The 27745-nt window shown below is 40.8% G+C and overlaps 1 protein-coding gene across 2 annotated transcripts in view; it reads right to left on the bottom strand.

Annotated features, from left to right (window-relative positions):
* Nucleotides 1-2539: 2539 nt before the first annotated feature.
* Nucleotides 2540-27745, bottom strand: part of LOC126480683 (KICSTOR complex protein kaptin-like) — a 110124-nt gene continuing 84918 nt past the window's right edge. For both annotated transcript variants that reach the window (XM_050103912.1, XM_050103913.1), the window contains 3 exons: nt 24995-25130; nt 24749-24904; nt 2540-3434 (listed from right to left, as the gene is read on the bottom strand). In XM_050103912.1, coding sequence (XP_049959869.1) covers nt 3339-3434; nt 24749-24904; nt 24995-25130 — 388 coding nt within the window. In that variant the 3' untranslated portion in view covers nt 2540-3338. The remainder of the gene's footprint in view (nt 3435-24748; nt 24905-24994; nt 25131-27745) is intronic.

Here is a 27745-nt window from a genome sequence, read left to right as displayed (position 1 = left end):
CTCGAAATATTTTCCATATTTTCTTTCAGGTGCTCTGACACAACAGCTGCTGAGCCAGGGGGCCTATAGAGACATCCAATTACCATGTTTAAGCCTGTTTTACCCGTGACCTTCACCCGAATTGTTTCACATTTCGGATCTCCGTCAATTTCCTTCGATACTATTGCACTTTTTATCGCTATAAACACGCCTCTCCCTTCACTGTTCTGCCTGTCTCTGTGGTATACATTCCAATTTGAGTTTAGAATTTCATGTTGTTGGGTTGCGCATCAAATTTCAAGCAGTTTCATTTATATTTTCTTGTGTTATGGACGATCTGTGTTATTTGTCTTGTCTCAGCACTGGATACCAGCACTGTGTTAACAATGACCTGTTAGCACCAGAATAGGACATTACTGATTATATACTGAAATACATTGTGTAAAATTCATTGGGACCTAGTTGAATAACAAATTAAAGTACAGTCATTCCTCACTGTGTCAACATAAAAACAGAAGTGTTGACCTACATAGCACATTTTCACTCCCTGTTGTCTTAAGGAATTATCTTCTGCATCAGTGCATGTAAGGTAAATAAGTGTTGATTCAGCAGCACTGAGCAGTTAGAATACTGTGTAAAGCATATAACAATACATCTTGCGGAAGCAATTTTAAGGATTTTGGAATTCTTAAATGCACTTCCCAATGCATTAACTCCTTAATGGTTCTGTTTGCTGATAGTAAAAATCAGGTTAAACTGAACTTTGATTAACACGGACACAATACAAGACACAAAAATAATTTTGATGTAGACTTTGCCTCGACGTCTAGGGCTCAAAATGGAGTCATGTACTCTGGTGTGAAAATATTCAACAAGATCTCACCCAGCAGCAAGGAAGAACTGAGAATTGCTACCAATTCTAGCTCTCTTCCTACAAATTATTTGAATTTCTAATTTTAGAAAATGAGAAGTTCTGTTAACTACATGGCAAATAACACTAAACATTGAAGGATACATATAAAGTAGTAATGTGTTGTAGGTAGGACTCAGTATTGACAGATGTAGGCACATAGTTTCTTTTAAAAATACAGCAGTAAGTAATACTAGCTAACTAAATACAGATAAACAGCAGCTTATCGTATAACTGAGAAAGCATCAGCTTTTTCATAGTAGCAGTTTCCTTTCTAATTTACTCAGTTAAATTTAGGTGGCAGAATTGTGAATACCATTATGCAGGGAACTGGTAGTTTAGTGTTGATAGAGAATACAGATTGTCTCTCTGATTTGTTTCTTGTCAATGTATACCTTGGCTCATTCCACATCCCAGAGGTCTCTCTTTCTTGATGGGATCCACGGCACATGATGAATGAATGGATTATCTTCTTTATCAATTTTACTTTTCTCAGTAGTTGCTTAACTGAGGAAAAATCTTTTAAGTGTGAGTTAGCACCTTGATAAATGTTAATATTACAAAGTTGGATAACATGAGACTGTCATTTCTTAATAAGTATTTGCTTGACACAGGTATTCCTACTACTCGACTACTCTCCATATGTTCATACAGAATATTTTTCAAATCAAATAATCTAAATTGCTATGATGTTACATTACAGTGATAAATGTAATTTGCATTACTATGTCTTGTTGAACACAGCATCCTCTTTGAGCAATGTAGTCTCACTGCATATTTTAGACCACGTCAAGCTGTGGAATTGTACGCAAGTGTCCAGCATAACATAAGTAAGTACTTTAATTGATAAAATATCAAAAATTAATAGCCCTAAAGCATGCCCTACAATTCAATTTTTATTTACAGAGTACAATTATAAACTTCACAGTGTCTGCTAAAGATTGATGTGAAGCAAATTTCAAATATGATGTGTCCTTGCAACCTGCAAATTGTCAGTATGCAGCAGCTATGTTTACTACAGTGTTTGCTAAGTATTTGCAGTTAAACTTTTCCTTGTTATTATGACAGACCATAAAAATTATCTGTGGGATGTGCAACTAACTGAAAGTAACTACAATGGTTAATTCAAAATCATGAATGAACCCAAAAGCTTAATGAAGATTGGATGTTATTTCTAACATTAGATGCAGCTGGAACAAATTGTATAAATGTAGTGTATATTCTTCACTGTACTGGATTACTATTGTATCCATTCTCATAACACTAATGGAAATGAAATTTCTGTCACTAAAGTTCCACAAGCTCTTTGTTGCGATGAAGCTATTTACATTTATAGATACCACTTTGCCGGTGTGCATTTGTTTATATACATGGTGATGATCATCATCATTAACAAACATCATGTTTATGTTGGTGGTTGTACAACACAGCCACACATTAACTCCACTCATGAACCAGAAAGTTGTTGCTACATAATAGTTGTTATGTCCATAAACAAACATACTGATTCAACAAGTGTGTCATCTGAATGAGATTACTGACTATAAAACACAAATTATCAGCACATTTTCCATATAAATTAAATGAAAGTAAACTGATTCACAATAAAATTTCAGCAAATATGTCATTAATACAGAGGACAACATGGAATAAAATAGAAAACAAACATTTATTAATATGCCAACAGTATTTACAATTACAGTGAAACAAAATTACATCTTTGGTAACATCCATTTATATGAAAGTAATAGTATCATATCAGTCTGAAATTGGGAGAGAATAGTAACCACTCTCAGATCCAATATGACTAGTTACAGACTGTAAACCAGATGAACTCACTGACTAATATATAACACCCATCATAAACTACACAGTCAGCAAGAAAATTAATTAAGCAGCAGTTGTGATTCCTTACCAACCACTTTTCTGCTTTGCAATGACACTGTTTAACTATATGCCATTTTTAAAAATATTGCCACTAAATGTGGTTTGAGGAAGTATGCAGACAGCATTTGGGAAAAGGAAATACACAACACATCAGTCACAGTCAGGTATAAATATACAGATCTCCTGGAATGATGCATGTGGATCTATAAATGATTTAACCCTCTTGGCAGATGATATTAAATAATTGTTTATAGTTTTAGTATCGAAATACATCTTTCTTCTGATTATGCTACTTATGACCAAGTAGACCAAGTATGTGCTTCCTGCCCATCAGGAATGCATTTTCATGTAGAAAATGGCTGAGCAATCATGATAAGACTCACTTTTGCTTCACCTACTTAAATTAATAATTCAAATAATTTACATTCCTCTCATTAGCTTGAATGATTATTTCTTCACGCACCAAACTCAAAAACTGTACTTTTGTTTAGTCTATGCGTATAATGTAGAGAAGCTTTTACAGATGCACCACCCACTGGTTTGTTAACTGGAATATTAGGATCTAACTTGTCACAGCACTGCCTCTGTCACTTTCATCATGATTACTTATTTCCTGGTATCCTCTCAGCAGTTTCTCATTTATGATATCTGGATCATGCTGGAAAATAGAAAAAAAAAGCATAAAATAGAAATCAGTTCTCTACTTTATCCATGAAGTGAATTTAAATAAAACAGAACTGGTCAACTGACATGGCAGGAATCCATGCTGCAGTGTCGGAATCAATAACATATTAATTAAAGGATAGAGTGTTTCTTTTTTTTCACAACTCAGGTTATAAATATGTGTTTGAGGAAAAGTTTTATCTAGCAACACAAGAGAAAGTTAGTTACAAAGTATGAGACACTTCTTCATTATGCTCTCTGCTAGTTCTAGTGTAATAATAATAATATAATAATAATAATAATAATAATAATAATACATTGCTTATGGGATTATTAAACAATTTTAGCCGTATTTGTTAATGAGGTGGCATAAGACAAACCAATATCATGAGAACTTTGGTTTGTTTCTTTTGAGTTTAGCCAAATTAAAAATATTTTACAATACCAGAGAAGGAAAGTTGCTACTCACCATATAGTGGAGATGCTGAGTCGCGATAGGCACAATAAAAAGATTCACACAATTAAAGCTTTCGGCCATTAAGGCCTTTGTCAGCAGCAGACGCACACACAGCTCTCTCTCTGAGAATGCAGATGTGTGTGCAAGTTACATTTCTGTGTGTGTGTGTGTGTGTGTGTGTGTGTGTGTGTGTGTGTGTGAGACAAAGGCCTTAATGGCCGAAAGCTATAATTGTGTGACACTTTTTATTGTGCCTATCGCGACTCAGCATCTCCACTATATGGTGAGTAGCAACTTTCCTTCTCTGGTATTGTCACATTCCATCCTGGATTTTCCATTGTTTAAAAATATTTTACATCAACCACAGGCCAGTGAAAATACATCTGCAACTTGAAACTTCATGTACATATACTTTTTTAATAAACAAACAGTCATGAGGCTGGTCAAAATTTGTACACTCATATACTTCATAGTATTTGGTGATACCATAATGTTTGTATTCTCCTCTAAAGGAAAGTAATCTATATTCTTTCATTACGTTCAAAATCTAGCAAGTACATCTGCATTTCTGTTGTCTATTAAAGTTTATGCTTTCCATTTACAGAAATAGTACTCTATTTTTAACGGCTTTCATTATAGACCGATAACGTTAACTGCCTCTCTGCTATACAAAATACATTGTACAAAACCTCTCTGATGGTTTTTGATGATTCAACATTTTGTATCTGTACAGGTGTGACAATTCTGCAAAAAATCTGCTGGCACAAAAGTCAGTATTCCAGGTGATGGCAGGTGCTCAGCCCGGAAAAAGGGGAGCTGGACCCTGGAAGAGGAAAAACTTGACGTGTCATTCAGCCTACAGGAGAGCAGAGTGTCCAAACACCATATGAGGGCTGGCAAAGAGAAAAGCACACGGCACGAGCAGCATGAATGACCAAAACAACTAGCATGTAGAACAAAGAACATTGTTTGTGCGAGCCAAACTCAGCATAAGAAATTACTGGCCTAGCCTATCATCCCCAGCAAGTTAACCTTTGTGTCAGCAATTCTAACCGTATGATGTTCTGTGTGCATTGTCTGTGATAGCTTTCTGCAGTACTCTGCCTTGAGACCCTGACAGCCCATCTGCATCCACGTACATGCATCCCTGTTGATAGGGCTACTAAATACCTCCCCCTGAAAAGGCTACACAGGACCATAAGTTGGCCTGGTTTCTGCTGCAATCTCCACTGCAAAAACCAAAGGTGCAAGATTCTCCAGCAGGGAGTCTACCATAAAAGTAGGCAAAGACAACTCAGCTGACTCTGCCAGAATGGCAGAAGCTTGTGGAGGCTGTAGTAATGGCTGGTCTTCATGCATTGGTGAGGGAGGACTTATCCATGGGTGAGTGGGGAAAGGACAGTGCTGGCCCCTAGTTCATGGGCTCAGCACTGGAAATCATGGGAGTAGTCGCCAGCCAGTGTGCTTCTTCTCTGATGAAAGTAATATGGCAGAGCGCATGGTGTAGGTGTGCTGCACAGTGCTGCAATTGGGAGCCTCCTACCAGGTAAACACTGTGACTGATCCTTCATCTGGATTATGCAGAGATGGTGACGATCTGGGTCCAACAGGTCATGGACACAATGGTTTGAACAATGGGTCATCTGCTTCCGGCTGACATCCACCACAAGCAAGTGCAAACCTTTTCAGTCCCCTCCCACTACACCAGAAGCCACCTCAGCTTATTGCCAAAAGACCAGGGGCAAACAACATCCCTGACAGGAAAATGCGGTAGGTGTGACATTCCAGGGCATGTGACTAAGGGTGTAACAAATCTAAGAGGCCCCATAGCTCGTGCACATGCAAATGTTCCATCATACTGCACACTTTAACTGGCATCGCATGGTATGTGGCTACAAAACTAGACAGTGCATTGACACGGGATGAGGACGACATGGTGTTCTTCATTTGAGTCTTCAAAGGTGACACAAATAACTCCACTTCTGAGTTGAAGCAAGGTGAAATGGGGCAGTGGTTAGATCCTGGATACCAATGCGCTTGATAGCAAAACTATCTAACAACATGTGAACAGCTGCTGTTGAGACTGTCGATGATAGTCTAGTTACATATGAGAAATCGGACAATGCATCCACTGATGACAGCCACATGCTTCCAAAAAAAAGCCTATGAAGTTGACACACTCCCTGTCCCAAGGGAGTTTCGGGTTTGGCCAAAGGCATAACTGACACAGTGACACAGCCTGCTTTTGTGCAGACGCCTTGCAAGCCAGCACCAGACGTTCAATGTCACGATCGATCACCAGCCAGTAGCCATGTTGCTGTGCCAAAGCATTCATATGAAACATACCCCTGGCCAGTAGCCATGTCGCTGTGCCAAAGCATTCATACGAAACATACCCCAGTGTGATGATGCATGCAACAGCTGTAATAAGCAAGGATACAGTGCTGGAGGGACAACTACTCAACAGCTTTGCTCCTTCGTGGCAAGCATGAATACCATCTGGACAATACTGAGTTGATCCCATAGTAAGAAAAATGTAAAACCCAGTCCACTCTCAAAGGAGCAAGCTGGCCATTCCATATGGGCTGTGGACATGATTTACTGGAAAAGCAGGTCTGTGGCCATGATGGCTGCGGTGTCATCAGATGAATATTCAGTAATATCTGCTGCAATGTATCATCCACCACAAAAAGAGTGCATCCTGTTGATAAAATTCCAGATTGGGTCCCACCGGCAACAATAGAACCTCTGCACTAGTGTGCTTGGCAGCAGACCAGTAATGAATGCCATAACAATAATTACTGAGAAAAAGTGTCCAACTCTGCATTTGGTGGGAGTTCTATTCAGTAGCTTAAAATGAGGACCAATTAACAAAATCAATGGTTTGTGGTTGGCAACAAACTTGAACTTTGCTAAAAAAACTATTCCATTCCATGGTAGCAGACTGATACAAAAACCATATTATAATTTTATACTAAAACAGTCAAAGGCTGCAGATTTGTAATTTGTTTGTTACATGTTCCAGCTGGGTAGGGCTTCCTCAGATAATTTGAAGGTACACAGGGAGAACAAAGTTATAAATAGCTGGCATGATCATATTCCATACTACCAAGATGATACAAAAGCATACATTTGGGAAAGAGATAAAGTATAAAATACTGGGGACTCATGTTAAAATTAATGCCAGCACCATATGTAACATTAACATTAATGCCAACAGCATACTCACATCGAAAGGAACACCAGAATGGAAGATACTAGAAGTAAATGTGATTTGGGTGACAAAACGACAGAATGAGACACGTGTGTATGGAATATAAGAAAGAGTGAATTATCATTGATATGACAATAAAAAGAGGAATAGGAGTTGAGAATGTGACCATATGTACACAAATATTCTCGTTGCAACCCTTGTTCACAGTACGAGCAGCCCTTAACGGCTCACTATCTCACAACTGTTCATGACGTCGCCTTTCCGGCTTAGATCTTTTTTAATATGTGACTTGTAAGTACAAACTTTAATTTTATTAATGTACTATATATCTAATATGTTTTAGAACAGTTAGTCTAATTCTGAAGACGACGCTCATAGTAGCATCGAAACCAGGTCAATTTTGACTTAATATTTGTGAATGAGGGCTTATCTGTTCCAATGTAATTCTGACACGGTCACTGAACCCTAGCAGCTATGTTCAAAGTTTTTTTTTGTCACATATGTTTTTGTAATGTCTCACATTTAATGGAGAGCTACACGTTAGCAGTTTTCAACAGAATTAATATTCAACTTTATTACAGCTTGTCATGAATGAGTGCGTAATTCTGCTTTGAATGGTATTGTGTCGAGTCACTGAGTATTTTTTGTAGTCTTAATGGCTTTATAAGTACTTATTCTGCCAGATACTGTTACAAAGCAGGAATATTCTTCAGGGAAATGCACATTTGTACATAACATTGTACATTATAATGTGAATGTACTTCCACTGTACTATATGCTACTGTTTCATAATATCTAATTATACAGAATTCACTAGTATATCCAGTGATGAAAGCAAGACAGTGGTGTATTATTTGCTTTGAAATTTTCATTGGAAAGGGAGGACGATTCCAGTGCACTGATTTCTGCTACAATTTGATTGTAGTACCTGTTAATAACATGTTGACGCATTTTCATATCATTGTTATATTTCTAGCATTTGTAAGGAAAAATGCTCTAGGCTTTTACTTTTCTAGTTAACATTACACAGCACGTTAAAGTTAGAACTGAGCTGGACTCCACTTAATGTTGTTAGACGTTGCCCCTGAATTGATCTATGACTCAGAGTGTTTTCGTTCTCTTTCTTTTTTTTCTGGACTATATAATGTTCACCATGCAGGACTGTCTTTCTAGTCCTAAGATAGCATATTCACAAACTTTATATTCTGTTGTAACAAATCAGCAACATTTTAAATATAAAAAAGGGACATGTATGAAGTTTGCAACCAAAATGATACTTATAAAAATTATAACCAATGCTGACAGGTTGCTAATTACAGTCACAAGATGTTGGCAGAACTACTTTATGGCATTATGTATTCTGGGTGCAGCCCATCATCAGATGACCAAAATACGAAGTTCAAGAAAAAATCTTTAGATGCAAACAGTGTCACATTTAAAAATCCACAATGATAACACAATAGTGACAAGTGATTAATATTACTGTCAAAGCAAAAAATTCGTGATGTTTATCACTTGGCACTACTATCTTAACGTTGTGGATTTTTAGGTGTGTGTCTACACTGGAAATGCACAATGCAATAAAGAAGTTCAACTAATGTCTTATGACCCTTCTATTAGAATGACATTCAACCAGGTTCTTATGGTAATATTTAGTGCAGTAAAAATCCTCCCCCCCCCCCCCCCTTCCCCAGGTAATGCTCAGCATAAGTTGTAGATGGGCTCAATATAGATTTACAGCATTAGGCGTAATTATTTATTATAACATGTAGCTGGACTTTTTCTTTATTATGAAATTTAGTGGTATTTGCGTAAGGGAGTAGACCAAGCTAGAAATTTTGTTATAATCATTTTTTATTGACTTAAAATGTTCCTTAGAGAGCCTATTTTTAAGATTCATTCGTATAAAGCATTCCATAAATGTTAAAACATTTAAAACCATGATTTACTGATGGGGGTCTGGCACACCCGAGTGCTCAAATGCTATCAAAGTGATACTATAACCATTAAAAATGGAATAAGGGTCCTATTAGTGTCTAATAGTATCACAAAGGGCATTGGTATCAACTAAAATGCCACTGTCAACAAGATTTCTCTTTGTAACATGAATCATTTATGGTAAACAATCTGAAAGCACATGGTTGTTTCTTGTCTGCTTAATTTATCATTTCACTTGTTTTTCTTCTTTTTTTTAATATGAAGTAAAATGTGGGTGCCTGAAATCATCATCATCATCATCATCATCATCGTCATCATTTAAGACTGATTATGCCTTTCAGCGTTCAGTCTGGAGCATAGCCCCCTTATACAGTTCCTCCATGATCCCCTATTCAGTGCTAACATTGGTGCCTCTTCTGATGTTAAACCTATTACTTCAAAATCATTCTTAACCGAATCCAGGTACCTTCTCCTCGGTCTGCCCCGACTCCTCTTACCCTCTACTGCTGAATCCATGAGTCTCTTGGGTAACCTTGCTTCTCCCATGCGTGTAACATGACCCCACCATCTAAGCCTGTTCGCCCTGACTGCTACATCTATAGAGTTCATTCCCAGTTTTTCCTTTGATTTCCTCATTGTGGACACCCTCCTACCATTGTTCCCATCTACTAGTACCTGCAATCATCCTAGCTACTTTCATATCCGTAACCTCAACCTTGTTGATAAGGTAACCTGAATCCACCCAGCTTTCGCTCCCATACAACAAAGTTGGTCGAAAGATTGAACGGTGCACAGATAACTTAGTCTTGGTACTGACTTCTTTCTTGCAGAAGAGAGTAGATCGTAGCTGAGCGCTCACTGCATTAGCTTTGCTACACCTCGCTTCCACTTCCTTCACTATGTTGCCATCCTGTGAGAATATGCATCCTAAGTACTTGAAACCATCCACCTGTTCTAACTTTGTTCCTCCTATTTGGCACTCAATCCGTTTATATTTCTTTCCCACTGACATTACTTTCGTTTTGAAGATGCTAATCTTCATACCATAGTCCTTACATTTCTGATCTAGCTCTGAAATATTACTTTGCAAACTTTCAACCGAATCTGCCATCACAACTAAGTCATCCACATATGCAAGACTGCTTATTTTGTGCTCACATATATTAATCTCACCCAGCCAGTCTATTGTTTTCAACATATGATCCATAAATAATATGAACAACAGTGGAGACAGGTTGCAGCCTTGTCTTACCCCTGAAACTACTCTGAACCATGAACTCAATTTACCGTCAACTCTAACTGCTGCCTGACTATCCATGTAAAGACCTTTAATTGCTTGCAAAAGTTTGCCTCCTATTCCATAATCTTGTAGAACAGACAATAACTTCCTCCTAGGAACCCGGTCATATGCCTTTTCTAGATCTATAAAGCATAGATACAATTCCCTGTTCCACTCATAACACTTCTCCATTATTTGCCGTAAGCTAAAGATCTGGTCCTGACAGCCTCAAAGAGGCCTAAACCCACACTGATTTTCATCCAATTGGTCCTCAACTAATACTCGCACTTTCCTTTCAACAATACCTGAGAAGACTTTACCCACAATGCTGATTAAAGAGATACCTCTGTAGTTGTTACAATCTTTTCTGTTTCCATGTTTAAAGATTGGTGTGATTACTGCTTTTGTCCAGTCTGATGGAATCTGTCCCGACTCCCAGGCCATTTCAATTATCCTGTGTAGCCATTTAAGACCTGACATTCCACTGTATTTGATGAGTTCCGACTTAATTTCATCCACCCCAGCCGCTTTATTGCACTGCAATCTATTGACCATTTTTTCCACTTCCTCAAATGTGATCCTATTTCGATCATCATTCCTATCCCATTCTACCTCGAAATCTGAAACATTACTGATCACATTTTCACCTACATTGAGCAACTCTTCAAAATATTCCCTCCATCTGCCCAAGGCATCCACAGGATTCACCAGCAGTTTTCCTGACCTGTCCAAAATACTTGTCATTTCCTTCTTACCTCCCTTTCGAAGACTGCTAATTACACTCCAGAATGGTTTTCCAGCAGCTTGACCCATAGTCTCCAACCTGTTTCCAAAGTCTTCCCATGATTTCTTCTTGGATGCTGCAATTATCTGTTTGGCTTTGTTTCTTTCTTCAACATAACTTTCTCTGTCTACCTGGGTTCTGGTATGTAGCCATTTTTGATACGCCTTCTTTTTCCTTTACAGGCTGCCTTGACTGTATCATTCCACCAAGCTGTTTGCTTCATCCTACTTTTACACACTACTGTTCCAAGACAGTCTTTAGCCACTTCTAGTACTGTGTCCCTGTACCTTGTCCATTCCTTTTCCAATGACTGTAATTGACTACACTCAACTAACTGGTACCTTTCTGAGATTGCTGTTATGTACTTGTGCCTGATTTCCTTATCCTGAAGTTTCTCCACTCTTATCCTCCTACATATGGACCTGACCTCCTGCACTTTCAGCCTCACAATCCCAATTTCACTGCAGATTAAATAATGATCAGTGTCATCAAAGAATCCCCTAAATTCACGTGTGTCCCTCACAGCCTTCCTGAATTCCTGATCTGTTATTATATAGTCAATGACAGATCTGGTGAATGTTCTTATGTTTAAAAAAGGAGTTTATGATTACTAAGCCCATACTGGCACAGAAATCCAAGAGTTGTTTCCCCGTTCCTGTTGGCCTCCATATCCTCTCCAAATTTACCCATAACCTTTTCATACCCTTCTGTGCCTGAAAATGACAAACAAATTTTTATGGATAAAAAAGGTTCAAAAAGTAATCCCAATTGTGCAAAAATGCTTTGATTGGTGAGTGCCAGTCAATCAATGTATTTCTGTCAAAATGAGAGCGTTTTGACAGCAGGAAAGAAAGAAAGAAAGGTCAACTGTATGGTACTGGCATTGTCAATTGGTGGCCTGTTTAGTTTCAATATTAAAAAATGCATTCTGAAACTTTAAATGCTTGCTTTTTCAAATGAACATTTTACCAGCTGAAAGGAGCTATAACACCTGGAATATACATGCAATTACATCATACATTTTTGTAACTTGTTAGTCAGTGTTTTCTCTGCTGTAGTATGTAGGATTTTTGTGATATATTTTAATTTTGACTTTTAGCACACATTCTATTTTTTGGCAAAAACATTGACTTTTATTTGAGCGTGCCGCTATTTCATTAAAAACCATTTTTAAAATATCCCTTTGCACTATGTTAGACTATATTATAAATACCAAAACAGTTTTTGAAATTCTGTTCTAGGTTGAAAATTCTGGCGTTCAGAGCTCCCACCAACCACCCTCGCACTTCGTGAAGGCCTTTTGCATGTAGTGTCCTCTGAGTGCAAATCTTTTTACTAAAAAAGATACCACAACACTACCTTAATGGTGCACAATAAAGGTCTTAAGTCAGTTTTGAAATTTGTTTCTTATTTTATTGAAAAAAAAAATCATGAATATCAGTTCCAAAATCGAGCATCATCCTAGTTAATGCTAGGTACATTCATCAGTGTTACAAATTCCACTGTACTGATAGACTTCTCCAATGCAGTTGCATTACAGATCTGTTCTGGAACAATTTACAGTAATAATAAATGCAATGAAAGTATGCTCACATTGTGCTGAGAGGCATAATTTAGAGATACATAGTAAAAATGATAAATATTTTTCTCACCCTACTACACACATAAAAAAAAATTTCATCACCTCGGTTCCAAGAGTTCCAGAACCTGTACAGAAAATTGGAATAGAGATCAACATAAACATCATTTCCACCCTTTTTATTGTTGATGAAAACCTCACATTGCGTGTTGAACCACCATACAGCGAGACCTTCTAGGGTGGTGGTCCAGATTGCTGTACGAACTGGTACCTCTGGTACCCAGTAGCATGTCCTCTTGCACTGCTGCATGCCTGTATTCGCCATGGCATACTGTCCACAAGTTCATCAAGGCATTGTTGGTCCAGATTGTCCCACTCCTGAATGGCGATTCGGCTTAGATCCCTCAGAGTGGTTGGTGGGTCACGTTGTCCGTAAGCAGCCCTTTTCAACCTATTCCAGGCATGTTTGGTAGGGTTCATGTCTGGAGGGGCATGCTGGCCACTCTAGTTGAGCGACGTAGTTATCCTGAAGGAAGTCATTCACATGATGTGCATGAAAGGGGTGCAAATCGTCACCCATGAAGACAAATGCCTCACCAATATGCTGGCGATATGGTTGCACTATTGGTCGGAGGATGTCATTCACGTATCATACAGCCATTACGGCCCCTTCCATGACCGCCAGTGGCAAACATTGGCCCCACATAATGCCACCCTGAAACAGCAGGGAGCCTCCACCTGGCAACACGCGCTGGGCAGTGTGTGTAATGCGTTCAGCCTGACTGGATTGCCTCCAAACGCGTCTCCGACGATCGTCTGGTTGAAGGCATATACGACACTCGTCGGTGAAGAGAATGTGATGCCAATCCTGACCAGTACATTTGGCATGTTGTTGGGCCCATCTGCACCGGGCTGCATTGTGTCGTGGTTGCAAAGATGGACCTCGTCATGGACGTTGGGAGTGAAGTTGCACATCATGCAGCCTACTGCACACAGTTTGAGTCATAACACGGCGTCCTGTGGCTCCACGAAAAGCATTATTCAACATGGTGGCATTGCTGTCAGGGTTCCTCTGAGCCATAATCTGTAGGTAGCAGTCATCCACTGCAGTAGTAGCCCTTGTGCGGCCTGAGCGAGGCATGTCATCGACAGTTCCTGTCTCTCTGTAACTCCTCCATGTCCAAACAACATCACTTTGGTTCACTCCGAGACGCCTGGACACTTCCCTTGTTGAAGCCCTTACTGACACAAAGTAACAATGAGGATGCGATCAAACTGTGATACAGTAGCATTAAATAAATAAATAACCACTTTTTCACTTGTCTACCACCCCAGTCCCTACTAACCACGTTAAAACATATCAATATGTTACTTATTCTCCATAAACAAGCCCCTCCCCCCCTCCTTCCCACATACACACTCTGAAGCTGCCTGACACTCTGGTCCTCTATCCTACATATATTATTATTATTATTATTATTATCATCATTAGGGTTTCTCCCTGTTCCATTCACATATTGAGCACATGAAGTATAATTGTTTGAATGCCTCTGTGTGTGCAACAATTATTCTAATCTTGTCCTCACGAGGTTGTAGTATATTCCTAGAGTCATCATTTAAAGCGGGTTCTTGAAACTTAGTTAACAGACTTTCTCGGGATAGTTTATGTCTATCTTCAAGAGTTTTACATATCGGTTCCTTCAGTATCTCTGTGAAACTCTCACATGGATTAAACAAACCTGTGACCATTCATGCTGCCCTTTTCTGTATGCTGCCCTTCTGTGCCCTTGTTAGACCTACCTGGTATAGCTCCCGCAGACTTGAGAAATATTCTACAGCCGGTCGCATGAATGTTTTTTAAGCAATCTCCTTTGTAGACTGATTACATTTACCCAGTATTCTACCAATAAACTGAAGTCTAGCACCTGTTTTAACCACGACTGTATCTATCTGATCATTCCATTTCATATCTCTATGAAGTATTACACTTAGGTATTTGTATGAATTGCCAATTCCAACAGTGACTCATTGATATTATAGTCAAAGGATAATACGTTTTTCCATTTTCTGAAGTGCAAAATTTTACATTTCTGAACATTTAGGGCAAGTTGCCAATCTCTGCATCACATTGAAATCTTATCAGGAACTAGCTGAATATACAGGCTCTTTCATTCAGATAGTACATCATTACAGATAACTGCATCTCCTGAAAAAAAGCCTGATGTTACTATTAATATTGTTTGAAAGCTCAATAATATACACTCCTGGAAATGGAAAAAAGAACACATTGACACCGGTGTGTCAGACCCACCATACTTGCTCCGGACACTGCGAGAGGGCTGTACAAGCAATGATCACACGCACGGCACAGCGGAAACACTAGGAACCGCGGTGTTGGCCGTCGAATGGCGCTAGCTGCGCAGCATTTGTGCACCGCCGCCGTCAGTGTCAGCCAGTTTGCCGTGGCATACGGAGCTCCATCGCAGTCTTTAACACTGGTAGCATGCCGTGACAGCGTGGACGTGAACCGTATGTGCAGTTGACGGACTTTGAGCGAGGGCGTATAGTGGGCATGCGGGAGGCCGGGTGGACGTACCGCCGAATTGCTCAACACGTGGGGCGTGAGGTCTCCACAGTACGTCGATGTTGTCGCCAGTGGTCGGCGGAAGGTGCACGTGCCCGTCGACCTGGGACCGGACCGCAGCGACGCACGGATGCACGCCAAGACCGTAGGATCCTACGCAGTGCCGTAGGGGACCGCATCGCCACTTCCCAGCAAATTAGGGACACTGTTGCTCCTGGGGTATCGGCGAGGACCATTCGCAACCGTCTCCATGAAGCTGGGCTACGGTCCCGCACACCGTTAGGCCGTCTTCCGCTCACGCCCCAACATCGTGCAGCCCGCCTCCAGTGGTGTCGCGACAGGCGTGAATGGAGGGACGAATGGAGACGTGTCGCCTTCAGCGATGAGAGTCGCTTCTGCCTTGGTGCCAATGATGGTCGTATGCGTGTTTGGCGCCGTGCAGGTGAGCGCCACAATCAGGACTGCATACGACCGAGGCACACAGGGCCAACACCCGGCATCATGGTGTGGGGAGTGATCTCCTACACTGGCCGTACACCACTGGTGATGGTCGAGGGGACACTGAATAGTGCACGGTACATCCAAACCGTCATCGAACCCATTGTTCTACCATTCCTAGACCGGCAAGGGAACTTGCTGTTCCAACAGGACAATGCACGTCCGCATGTATCCCGTGCCACCCAACGTGCTCTAGAAGGTGTAAGTCAACTACCCTGGCCAGCAAGATCTCCGGATCTGTCCCCCATTGAGCATGTTTGGGACTGGATGAAGCGTCGTCTCACGCGGTCTGCACGTCCAGCACGAACGCTGGTCCAACTGAGGCGCCAGGTGGAAATGGCATGGCAAGCCGCTCCACAGGACTACATCCAGCATCTCTACGATCGTCTCCATGGGAGAATAGCAGCCTGCATTGCTGCGAAAGGTGGATATACACTGTACTAGTGCCGACATTGTGCATGCTCTCTTGCCTGTGTCTATGTGCCTGTGGTTCTGTCAGTGTGATCATGTGATGTATCTGACCCCAGGAATGTGTCAATAAAGTTTCCCCTTCCTGGGACAATGAATTCATGGTGTTCTTATTTCAATTTCCAGGAGTGTATAATATGAACATCACATGTCCCAACACACTTTCCCGAGGTACACCTGAAGTTACTCCTACATCTGATGATGACTGTCCATCCCAGATAACATGCTGTGTCCTCCTTACCAAAAAAGTCCTCAATCCAATCATAAATTTAACTTGATACCCCCATACAATACCGAGTCAAACGCTCTTTGGAAATCAACAAATACTGCATCTACTTGACTGACTTGATCCAAAGCTTTCTGCATGTCATGTTATAAAAATGCGAGTTGGGTTTCACATGGTCGATGTTTATGAAATCCATCCTGGTTGGCATTGAGGAGGTCATTCTGTTCAAGATACTTCATTATATTTGAGCTCAGAACATGTTCTAAGATTCTGCAACAAATTGATGTCAAGGATATTGGACGGTAGTTTTGTGGCTTACTTCTACTACCCTTTTTGTAGATAGGTGTGAACTAAGCCTTTTTCCAAAAACTGGGCACGGTTTTTTATTCAAGGGATCTACAACAGACCATAGTTAGAAGAAAGGCTAACTCAGCTGTAAATTCAGTATAGAATCTGACAGGGATTCCATTAGGGCCTGAAGCGTTGCTCAATTTTAATGATTTAAGCTGTTTCTCAACACAAATGACATTAATATTTATTTCATTCATCTTTTCAGTGCTACAACGATTAAATTGGTTCAATTCTCTTGGGTATTCCTCTGTAAAGGAACATTTGAAAATGGAGTTAAGCATGTGTGTAGGTTTTGTGAAAGATCACTTGACAATATTCTGGTATGGTACTCACTGAAAGTATCACGCATTGTTCTCTCGACAGCCAAACGTGTTTCATTCAGCATCTCTCTATCTATAGCCCCACACTTTGTTTTACACCTATTATACAATAATCTCTGCTTCTTTAGAAGATGCGACTGTATAACATGGAGGCTGCTTCCCATTATGAACTGTTCTACTGGGTACATATCTGTCCAGCCCGTGCTCAACTTTTCTTTTAAACTTGAGCTAGAGTTCCTCTACATGCTCCTGTCCTGTGCTGAAAGTTTCAAGTTCCTCATTGAGATATGACACTACTGATTTTTTTATCTGCTTTACTGAACATATTCAGCTTTCTGCTTGTTTTAGTTGTCCTTCATACTTTGATAATCATTGATGTCGCAACTGCCTCAGGGTCACTGATACCAGTTCCAATGTGGATACCCTCAAAGAGGTCAGGTCTATTTGTTGCCATTAGATCCAATATATTTCCATCATGAGTGGGGTTCCTAAATATCTGTTCTAGGTAGTTTTCAGAGAAGGCATTTGGTAAAGTTTCACAGGATTTATTATCAGGCACGCCACTAACAAAGCTGTAATTTTCCCAATTAATTGTTAGATGATTAAAGTCTCCATCAATGACTGCAGAATGATTGGAGAACTTACGTACAAGTGAGCTGAGGGTTTCGCTTAAAGTTTTCAGATACATTATGAGATGAGTCAGGTGGGTGATAAGCGTATCTATGTACACCGTTGATGCTGAGTCTTGCCCAAACAGTCTAGGCAGAGTGTTCATTATTTAAAAGGCATGCATGTAGTCAAAAAGACTGCATGGGCAATGGCTCCCCCACACCCAACTGGGGAAAACTGATAAATATTATCAAAAATATGTTTCATTTTGTGTGTGTGTGTGTGTGTGTGTGTGTGTGTGTGTGTGTGTGCGATATATATATATATATATATCTCAACAATATTTTTGGGCTATACTCTGCTCCCAATTTACTCCCACTGATGTAAAGAAAATTTAACTTCTTTGAAAATGACCATGCAAAAGGACAGTTTCAGGTGGGTTAATATGCATAACATGTTACTTTACAGTATAAAATATTTCTCTTAGATTTGTGGCACATACTGCAAATTTACAAAAACTTTTCGGTTTACAAGATGAACTTTACCACTATACTACGAAGCCCAACTGGGGCACTGTCACCCAGGGCCAGTTGCAAGTTGCCTATCTATTGGTTTCCAGGGGCAACAAAAATTTGATTTTCAATATTTCATACAATTACCGAATGAATTAAAAAAATAATAAAATGCTGTCATAATCTATTCACTGAGAGGTATAATCTTATGTAAAGGTTTGTCACAATAAGGCAAGTAGTATTTAGAAACTGTATATGTTTTCAGGCAGTGTAACTTACTGCATGCAGTTACCTGCACTATTTCATCCAGCATTTGAGAATGTGAGCACTTCGTGTCTTGCAACAAACTTTAAACATAATTTCAAACCTTTTCTAAACTCTTTCTCTGCAATGTTAAATATGTAACATATTAATTGATTTGTAAAGTAATCGGATGTTTAATAATTTTGTATACAGGAGGTTCGATCTTTACGAATTGTGGGTTTACTGGTTGTCATCTAAAGTGCGTATTTTGCAAAGCAAGAAGAAGGATTTTCAAGCCATATATTCTTGTGTTTGAAGTTCTTTGCACACCACTCAAAGTCTGCTTCTGTATTGTAACATGGATGTTGCATTTCTTAATCAAGTCATTCTTTCTGATTGATTGATTGGCTAATTGAGGGGTGTTATGTGGCTAAACAGTGAGGTCATCTGTTCCGTGATTCCAAAGTTACACATGGAAGAGAGAGAGCCCACTAAAAGTGGACAGATCCATTCAGAGGAGTCAAACTATAAAATGAGGAAGTTAAAATACACACTGTAGAAGATACAAAAGGATTGCCCAAATCTAAAAACTACAAAAAGGAGAGCCCTGTGAATGATTAGCAGTTCTGCTGTGAACAAACTACATGATCCTGGCAATAAATGCTGTTCTAAGTCAGTAGAAGACGTGAAAGAGTGTCCCACTGTATCTATCATCTTAGAACCGTCAATGTAGAAGATGGTGACATCCTGGAACTATGCTATGATGGAACGTACAAGACGCCAGAAGACCATAGGGGTGACAGAGTGATTAGGGCCCTGGAATAGGTTGGTCCTAATCTGTGGTCTACGCGCCATCGAACGGCAGGTGTGGGACGAAATACACGGGGCAATTTCAGTGAGTGGAGATGGAGATCCCCACGAAGGGAGGTGAAATGCATTCCAACAGGCAATCCCATCCATGCCTGGTTATCAGGAGGGAGACATCCCTCGTTTGCAAAGAGGACAGGGTACATGGGATGGTCAGGGAATCGGCAAATGGTGATTGCATAAGAAACTAGGCGTTGGCTCCATAGTATTTATAGAGGGGAATACTTGCTTCTGCAAGGAGACTGTCAATGGGACGAGTGCAAAAGGCACCAATAGCTAGCTGCATCCCACAGTGGTGAACAGGGTCAAGTATTTTCAGAGTGAAAGGAGCCAATGAGCCACAAACCTGACTACCATAATCTAGTCTGGACAAGACCAGAGCATGGTAAAGATGGAGAAGAGTAGCATAGCCTGCACCCCAAGATGTGTGGGGCAGGATACAGAGAGCATTAAGGTTCCACATGCATGTAGTCTTCAGGTGGCAAATAGGAGGCAGCCATGTCAGCTTTTTATAAAAAAATAAGGCCCAAGAAATGGGACTGTGCTACAACATCTAGAAGATGGTCACCTAAATAAAGTTCTGAATCGGGGTGTACTGTGGGTCGATGACAAAAATGCATAACCCGCATTTTGGAAGGAAGCAAACTGGAAGCCATGGGACACGTCTCACATACAGGCCCATCGGATGGCGCCTTGGAGCCTGTGATCAGCAGATGCTACCAAATGGGAGCTGCACTAGATGCAAAAATTGTTGACATACAATTCTGTGGTAACCAGAGGCCCAACAGAGGTTACAAATGCATTGATGGCTATGAGGAAGAGAGTGACACTAAACACAGACAAATGGCTCTGAGCACTATGGGACTTAACATTGGAGGTCATCAGTCCCCACTAAACACAGAGCCCTGTGGGATACCATTCTCCTGAATCCGAGGGGTGCTGAGTGAAGTGCCAACTCTAACACAGAAGAGCTGGTGGGATAAAAACTAGCACATAAAAATCAGAAAGGGGCAGCAAAAGCCCCAGTCATGGCGAGTAACTAAAATGTGATGGTGCCAACGTGTGTCGTATGCCTTATGTAGGTCACAGAAGGCTGCGACAAGGTGCCGGCAGTTAGTGAAAGCCTGTCGGACTGCTGTTTCCAATTAGAGTAAATGGTCAGTTGGAGATCATCCTTCCTGGAAGCCACACTGATGCAGGGATAAAAGGCCCTGAGATTCGAATACCCAACATAATCGGAAGCTAACCTCTCCAGCAGTTTACAAAGTACATTCGTTAGGCTACTTGGGTGGTAGCTGTTGAGAGATGTTGGGTTCTTCCTGAGCTTAAGGACGGGTATAACTATACTGTCTCACCATTGCGACGGGTAAGCACCTGGGAGCCAAATGCAGTTGAAGACCCTGAGTAGATGTTGCCTCTTGTTAACGTCCAAGTGTTAGACCACATGGTTGTGGCTGGAATCCAGGTGTGGGGTCGTGTCATGTGAAGAGGTAAGAGCCTGCAACCATTCCCATTCAGAGCAGGGTTCATTATAACGTCCAGGTTAGTGAGGTTGAAACAGAGGGCGGTCTGTTCAACTCGACATTTCTGCTGGAGAAAAATAGCAGGATAGGAAGAGGATGCCAACGTCATCACAAAGTGTGTCGTGAATTGTTCTACAAGAACCAATGAATCAGTACTGAGAAGCTTAAAGGATAAGACCCTGGACAGTTGAATGCTGCTGGCAGCACAGAAGGCTATGGAGCTTGGACCAGATCTGCAATGAAGAGGCATACGTCCTCAGGGAGGAAACCTAGCGCTCCCAATATTCCTTTTTACTCTGCTTGAAAAGGTAATGAGGCTTAGCACAGAGACGCTTACAAGCAAGGAGGTTGGTCTCTGAAGGGTGTTGTTTAAATTGCTGCAGTGCCTGTCGGCAGTCCTGGACAGTGACTGCTATGTCCTTGTTCCACCACAGTACCAGTCGATGACGAAGGGACCTGTGGATAGGGGGTCAGCAGTGCCAGTAGCATGAAGAATAGTGGCAGAAATGCTCTGTATGACCACATCATTGCAGTTTAAGAGAGAGCTGTCAAAGTGCACAGCAAATGTATATGAAGGCCAATTGGCCCTGTGGAAGCCCAAAGTGAGAGCCTGCCTACCTGGCAGTGGCAGGAGCATGACAGAATCACTGGAAAGCGATCACTGTCACAAAGATCATCATGGGGAGACCAATGTAGGGAAGCCACAAGAGCATGGGAGGAGATCGCGAGATCGGTAGCAGTAAAGGGCCATCAGTGGCACTGAATTAAGTAGGGAAAACGTCACTAAGGAGACACAAATCAAAGTCTGTCATAAGTTGGTCAATTAGGAGATCCCTACCTGTTGAAGCGGCACTACCCCACAGGGGGTGGTGTGCATTGAAGTCCCAGAGGAGGATAAACGGGGGCGAGAGTTGCTGTGGTGAGGTAGGCAGTTCAACATAATAAAATGGCCTACCTGGAGGGAGGTAGACATTGCAAATGGAGATTGTTGGAGTCATTTGCATTCTAACCACTATTGCTTCCAGGCTGGTATGAACGGGGATCCAGTCACTAATGACATTGGAGTGAACCAAAGTGCAGACCCCTCCAGATGCTATACCAGGGCCAGTATGACAGAATGCCCGATAACCATGAAACATTGGATAGTGGTCATCACAGAAATGAGTTTCTTGAAGAGAAGACAGAATGCAGAATAGGAGGAAACAAGACATTGTATTTCTGATATGTGACGATAATATCTGTTGCAATTCCACTGGATTATTGTGTGGTGAGAGTCCAGGTTGGACATAAAGAAGCTGAGGGGAGGTCATGTCACTAAGTCAGTGGTCATCAGGGGGCAGATGGCACCTCCGGGGAGGTGGCGGGGGGGTTGTCCCGGTTTGTGCAAGAACTGGAACCAAAAGAGAGCAGGCGACCTTGGGGTACACATATGGTGCATCTCGTGGCCGAGCTGTAGTAGTAGGTTTCCGGGAGGGGGACGGGGCTGGGGTAAGGAAGAGATAGGAGGGAGAGGCAAAAGTTGAAGTTAGTGCCACCAGATGGAGTCTCTCATATTTCTGGTGAGGCTCAGGTGATCCAGGGACTTATACTCTTGAGTTTTCTATTCTCATTTGTAAGATGAGCAATCTGGCGAGCAAAGAGAGTGGCAGTCATGACAATTGACGAACACAGGTTGCGGAAGACAGTGGGTTCCTTCATGGAGTGGGTGTCCACAGTCACCACACGAAGTGTCTGCTGTATAGTGGGAAGATGCTAGCACCAAAAGCACACGATGGGTGGAGGGACATACGGATTCATGTCACATCTTAAGCACATAGCCTTGACCTTTTCTGGGAGGGTATCCCCCTCGAAAGCCAGAATGAAGGCACCTGTATTGGTGTGGTTGTCTTTACGGCCCTTTAAACACACCAAACAAAATGAACGCTGCGTCACTCCAGACTAGTCCAGAGTTCCTCATCAGTTTGCAGGATGAAGTCCCTATCAAAAATCACTCCCTGCACCATATTGAGAGACTACTGAGGAGTAATAGACACTGGGACATTGCCAAGATGATCACAAGCACAAAGAGCTACAGACTGGGCAGCAGAAGCAGCTTTGATCAACAGGTAGCCCGACCACATCTTACTGTCCTCAATATTCTCCACAAAAACAATGGCTTTGTGCTGGTGAATGTGTCCCAGTCCATCCTAGTACAGATGAGATAGTGGGGAAAGTTTTTCATGCCAAGATGGGAAGCCTGGCCCTCCTCCCATGGTGTAGCTAGGGAAGGGAAGGCTGCTGGGTCATATGAAGTAGTATTCAATGATCCTTCATCATTTGAAGAGACAACCATTTGAGAACAGCCAGATTTTTGCAGCTTGAGACACTTCACACGCCAAGCATACGTCCTGATACCAACCTCTTTGATCAGGAACTGATACCAACCTCTTTGATCAGGAACTCTCCCCCTGAGTACCACCCAGCCACAGCAAGGGTTGCCTGGCATGGCAGCATTGCTGGGAGTTCTGATGCTCCATGAAGAAAAGCAACCACTCCTTGGCATACATGGGAAGGGAACAGATCAGGTATCAGTATGTGATCCCTGTGTTGTCAGGGGACTCAGTCAGATGGGTACATAACAGCCCCATCACACATACTGGCTACACATACTGGTGACCTAGCAGGATGGAGGGTGGCTATGGCAGGAAAGGAAGAGGGAAAGGAAAGGGGGGAGAGAAATTCACGGCATAGAAGCAAGGGAGGAAGTTCTTCCCCAAATGGCTCACACTAAAAACAGAACATTTATAAGTTGAGTCAAACCTCAAGCGGAGACCTAAATGCCAAAAAGGATGAACGAGAACAGGCAGAATGAAACAAAATTGCAAACAATACAGGGAACCTGGTGGTTAGCCAGGTTGGCATAAATCAGAACATGGAGAGAGGGGAAAGAGGGGGCAGTGGGGAAGGAGCAAGGATAGGGAGAGAGGGACAGAGTAAAGGAAATGCAGCCACAGAAGGAAGAATGGGCTGTACAATAGCTCATGGCCCCATGTCTGCCATGCACGACCTCACGAAAGAACTTTGAGCCCCCTGGGGGGATTCTTTCTGATATATCCAGTACTTATGTGTATTACCTGTACATGAAATATTTATGATACTCAAAATTTATAAATTTCTAGTGCTGTTGCAGGCTGGAAAATTAATATAATCAAACTGTGTGATGTATCAGATCTCAAACAACGATCTGTGCATGTTTCAGTTAGTGGACTGTTCTCTTAATTTGTTTTACAACCCACCTCACACAAACTGGAGTTATGTAGGGGATGGCAGCACCGCAATAATAACTCCTTCTGCTAAACTTACAAGAATAGCGCCCCATTTGGATAAATATGGGAGAATTTGTTAGTCGCTATCAAAGAATTAGACCCGCAATAAGGTTCACACAGCTGGGAAATGTATCCTGAAACTACTTCCTGTCGTGGAATACTAAGAAGGGCATGTCTAAAGAGAGCTAAAGGCATATTAAAGCCTTGAGGTGGGCAACATCATGGCCCACTTTGATGGCTCAGAGGTGGAATCATTGCTTATGAATTGTGAAGCAGACCTGTATTCAAGCACCAGTCTGATGTACAATGCCAGTCTATAATACTACATTGTAAATGCAATAGTTACTGCAGTTACAATATTAGTGCTACAAATAATATACAAAAGGTCTCAGTTTACTTGACCTAGATGGCAGAGAGCATGAACACAGTATTAATAATGAAAATATGATTTCCTTGGTTTTGTCCAGGATTCAGGAGAGCTATATTATTTTCTGAATACTGTGGAAATGAATAATTGTTCCACATTATCATTAAATCACTGTTTATTCTTACCTGTAATATGTGTACACCCCTCAGAGAGAGAACAACTAATTCTTTAACACCATCACCTGTCACATCAACATACAGCACTGAATGAATAGGATTTGCAAATGTGCGTTTGCCAGATAATACCCAAGAATCAGATTTGTACTTGTACATAAGCATTTCCTGAAAAAAAAAAATAAAAATAAAAATAAAACTAATTTTTATTCATTATTTATTCCACAATTTTCTATAGTGCAATAAAGCTTTGCTTACCTGTCCGTATGTCCCAAGTAATATTTCCTGCTCTCCATCCATGTCAATGTCAGCAATGCATGAACAGAGGACAGCATCAAACTCTTCACTTGATGGTAGTGAATGGCTACAGTTCAAACCATTCTGAGCTACATTCCTGTTAGCAAACGAACTGGATATTAACTCTTAATCACAAAAATATAAAAAAAAATCATGTGGAAAAGACAGACAATCCAACATACATAGGAGCATATGGTTTTCAATTATTTAAATGACAAATCTTTACAACTGTACTTGAATTTGTTGTCCTTAGAAGTTCTCACTTTTTAATTAATTTGGAACTACACTTCTTGACATATTTTTTAAAATTTCAAGAATGCTGTTGTAATTTTCAAGAATTACCAAAAACTACTTTCGGTCTTGTTGGATGATATGATCTGTCTCTTTAATAAATAAGATTTTCTATGTTGCATACTTCTTTGTCTTGTGTGATGGGCTTGACAAAAGCATAATTGCAAAGTATGGTTTTGCACTTATTCCTATAAAAGTTGATAGTGCTGCCAGCATAAAAAGTGTAGTAGCTGACTTTATGTGATGTAAGTACAAAGGACACAGGAGAAGAAGGCAATTGCTAGGCTCTGAATGTGCTTTTGAGTTCATAGTAAGAAACTCAATTGGAATTTTAAACTCTTGTATCTTTTTCTTCACTATAAAAGATGAGTAGATTCCACACAATGAAAGTACCTGAAAAAAGAAATACAACAATGTGATGTGCATCCCTACATATTCTTACCGACAAATGAAAACCCTAAAACAAGTTATCAGAGAGGAAAGCACAACTATTGTGTGGATCTGTTATTTTATTTGGATATGGAGAAATATGCCAATGGATGATGTGTGGCATCTCTTCAAGATGAGGCAATGATCACAATAACTTTGTGAGAGAAAGTACATATGGGTGCAGAGGTGAATATATAAGCTCTGAACATCACTGACCTACACTGGAGAAGTGTGAAGTACTGTTGTATATGTTTTTTGGACAATATTTGGGTTATACAGGGTGTTAACAGTATAAGCGCAGATATTGTGATCACTGTTACATTAATGAGCACCCATTTCAGTGTGTTTGTCGTTTTCTCTCTGTGTCTAACAGTCTTTCTGCAAACATGCTGCATAATTTACTACCTGATATCTTCTGCACAGTTGCAATTGCACCACTAAGTGGTCTGTCAGTACAGACTAACCATTTTGGATCTATGCGTCCACACTTTAACATCTGACCTGCTGCCCAGGGGAAAATAAGCATTAATGGCAAGCTCTTGCCACATGAGCTTAGACGTACTAATCAACCTAAAACATACTACTCATAACAGTTATAATTAAGTATGTACTGACGTAACACTGTTCAGTACACAGTACACTATACTCAGTTGCTGTACTATATTTCCTTCTAGCAAAAAGCTGATGAGGAGGAGACAAAGTCTTGTATCGCTGCAACCGAAGCAATTATTGAACAAGTAAGAGGTTAAGAAAATCCATACCAAGTCTTTATTGATAAATTTATGTTTTAAGCAACAGGAACACTATGTCAGCAGTGACTGTGCCAAAGAACATTGAAGCTGACACTGAACCTGCAAGGAGTTAATACAGGGCTCCTATAAATGATTCATTCATTTTCAGACCTCTATATTTTTCAAAGTGTTACATGTACAAATATGATTAACGCATGAACAAAGCTGTAAACTCATGAAGTTTGCATTTTGCTCTCCACAAATGTTCTATGAGTGTCCCACTGGTCATACGACAAACACCCAAGTTGTAGCCAAATTCATTCCACATTTTATATAGCAAAATCCTGTCTGTGGTCATCACCATAGCACTGATGCATTGTCTGAGCTGTTCCAGTTTTCTTGGCAGAGAGGGGACTGTAAACACAATCCTTAATGTACTCCCAAAGGAAAAATTCAAACAAGGCTTTGTGGTCAGGTGACCTGGAGGTCCAACGGAAAAGAGCCACATCATCTTCACCACTACACCCAATCAAGCAATGTGGAAGTTTGTTGTTTAAGTAGTGACAGACATCAATGCTCCAATGAGTATGTGCCCCATTTTGTTGGAAGATGAAATCCTCGGAATCAGCAGTCATTGTGGAAACAACCACAACTGCAGCAAATCAAAGTAAGAGGTAACTGTCACTGTCTTCTCAAAAAAAGGAAAATGGCCCTTATGACTTCATCTGTGAGATGGCCCAGAAAACATTATCCTTCAGTAAATCTTGTTCCTGTACCATAATTTCATGAGGATTTTCAATGGACCACACTCTTAAATTGCACTAATTAACCTTTCCAGATAAATGGAAGTTTTTTTTTGTTGCTGAGTATCACTTTGGAGGTTAAAAGTTCATCCTCAAGTGCTTCCTGGATTGGTGGTGAAAAATTGAAGGCAGTAGCTATAATCTTTCAGTTTTAATTGTTGCATTAGCTGCAGACGGTACAGTTTGAAATTAAACTGCCATCATAAAATCTTTCATGCAGTTTGCTGCAGTATTCCAAGTTCAAGGCTTGCACAGATTGTGGAATGAGTATGTTACTGAGGAAATACTGTTAAAACTGATGATATTATATATAATATGGAAGATTACGAAACAGCGAGTTGGAAGAATGGTTGGTGGCAGCTTTTAGAGCTGGCAACTATTTTCGATGTACAATCACTAATTTCACAGCAATTGGCCGGGCAAGCATCAGATGCTCTACAACACGATGATGTCATGAA

This window comes from Schistocerca serialis, chromosome 5, assembly GCF_023864345.2.
Source record: "Schistocerca serialis cubense isolate TAMUIC-IGC-003099 chromosome 5, iqSchSeri2.2, whole genome shotgun sequence".
NCBI lineage: Eukaryota > Metazoa > Arthropoda > Insecta > Orthoptera > Acrididae > Schistocerca > Schistocerca serialis.
The sequence above is the reverse complement of the archived record's forward strand: the minus strand, read 5'-3'. Positions and strand labels throughout refer to the sequence as shown.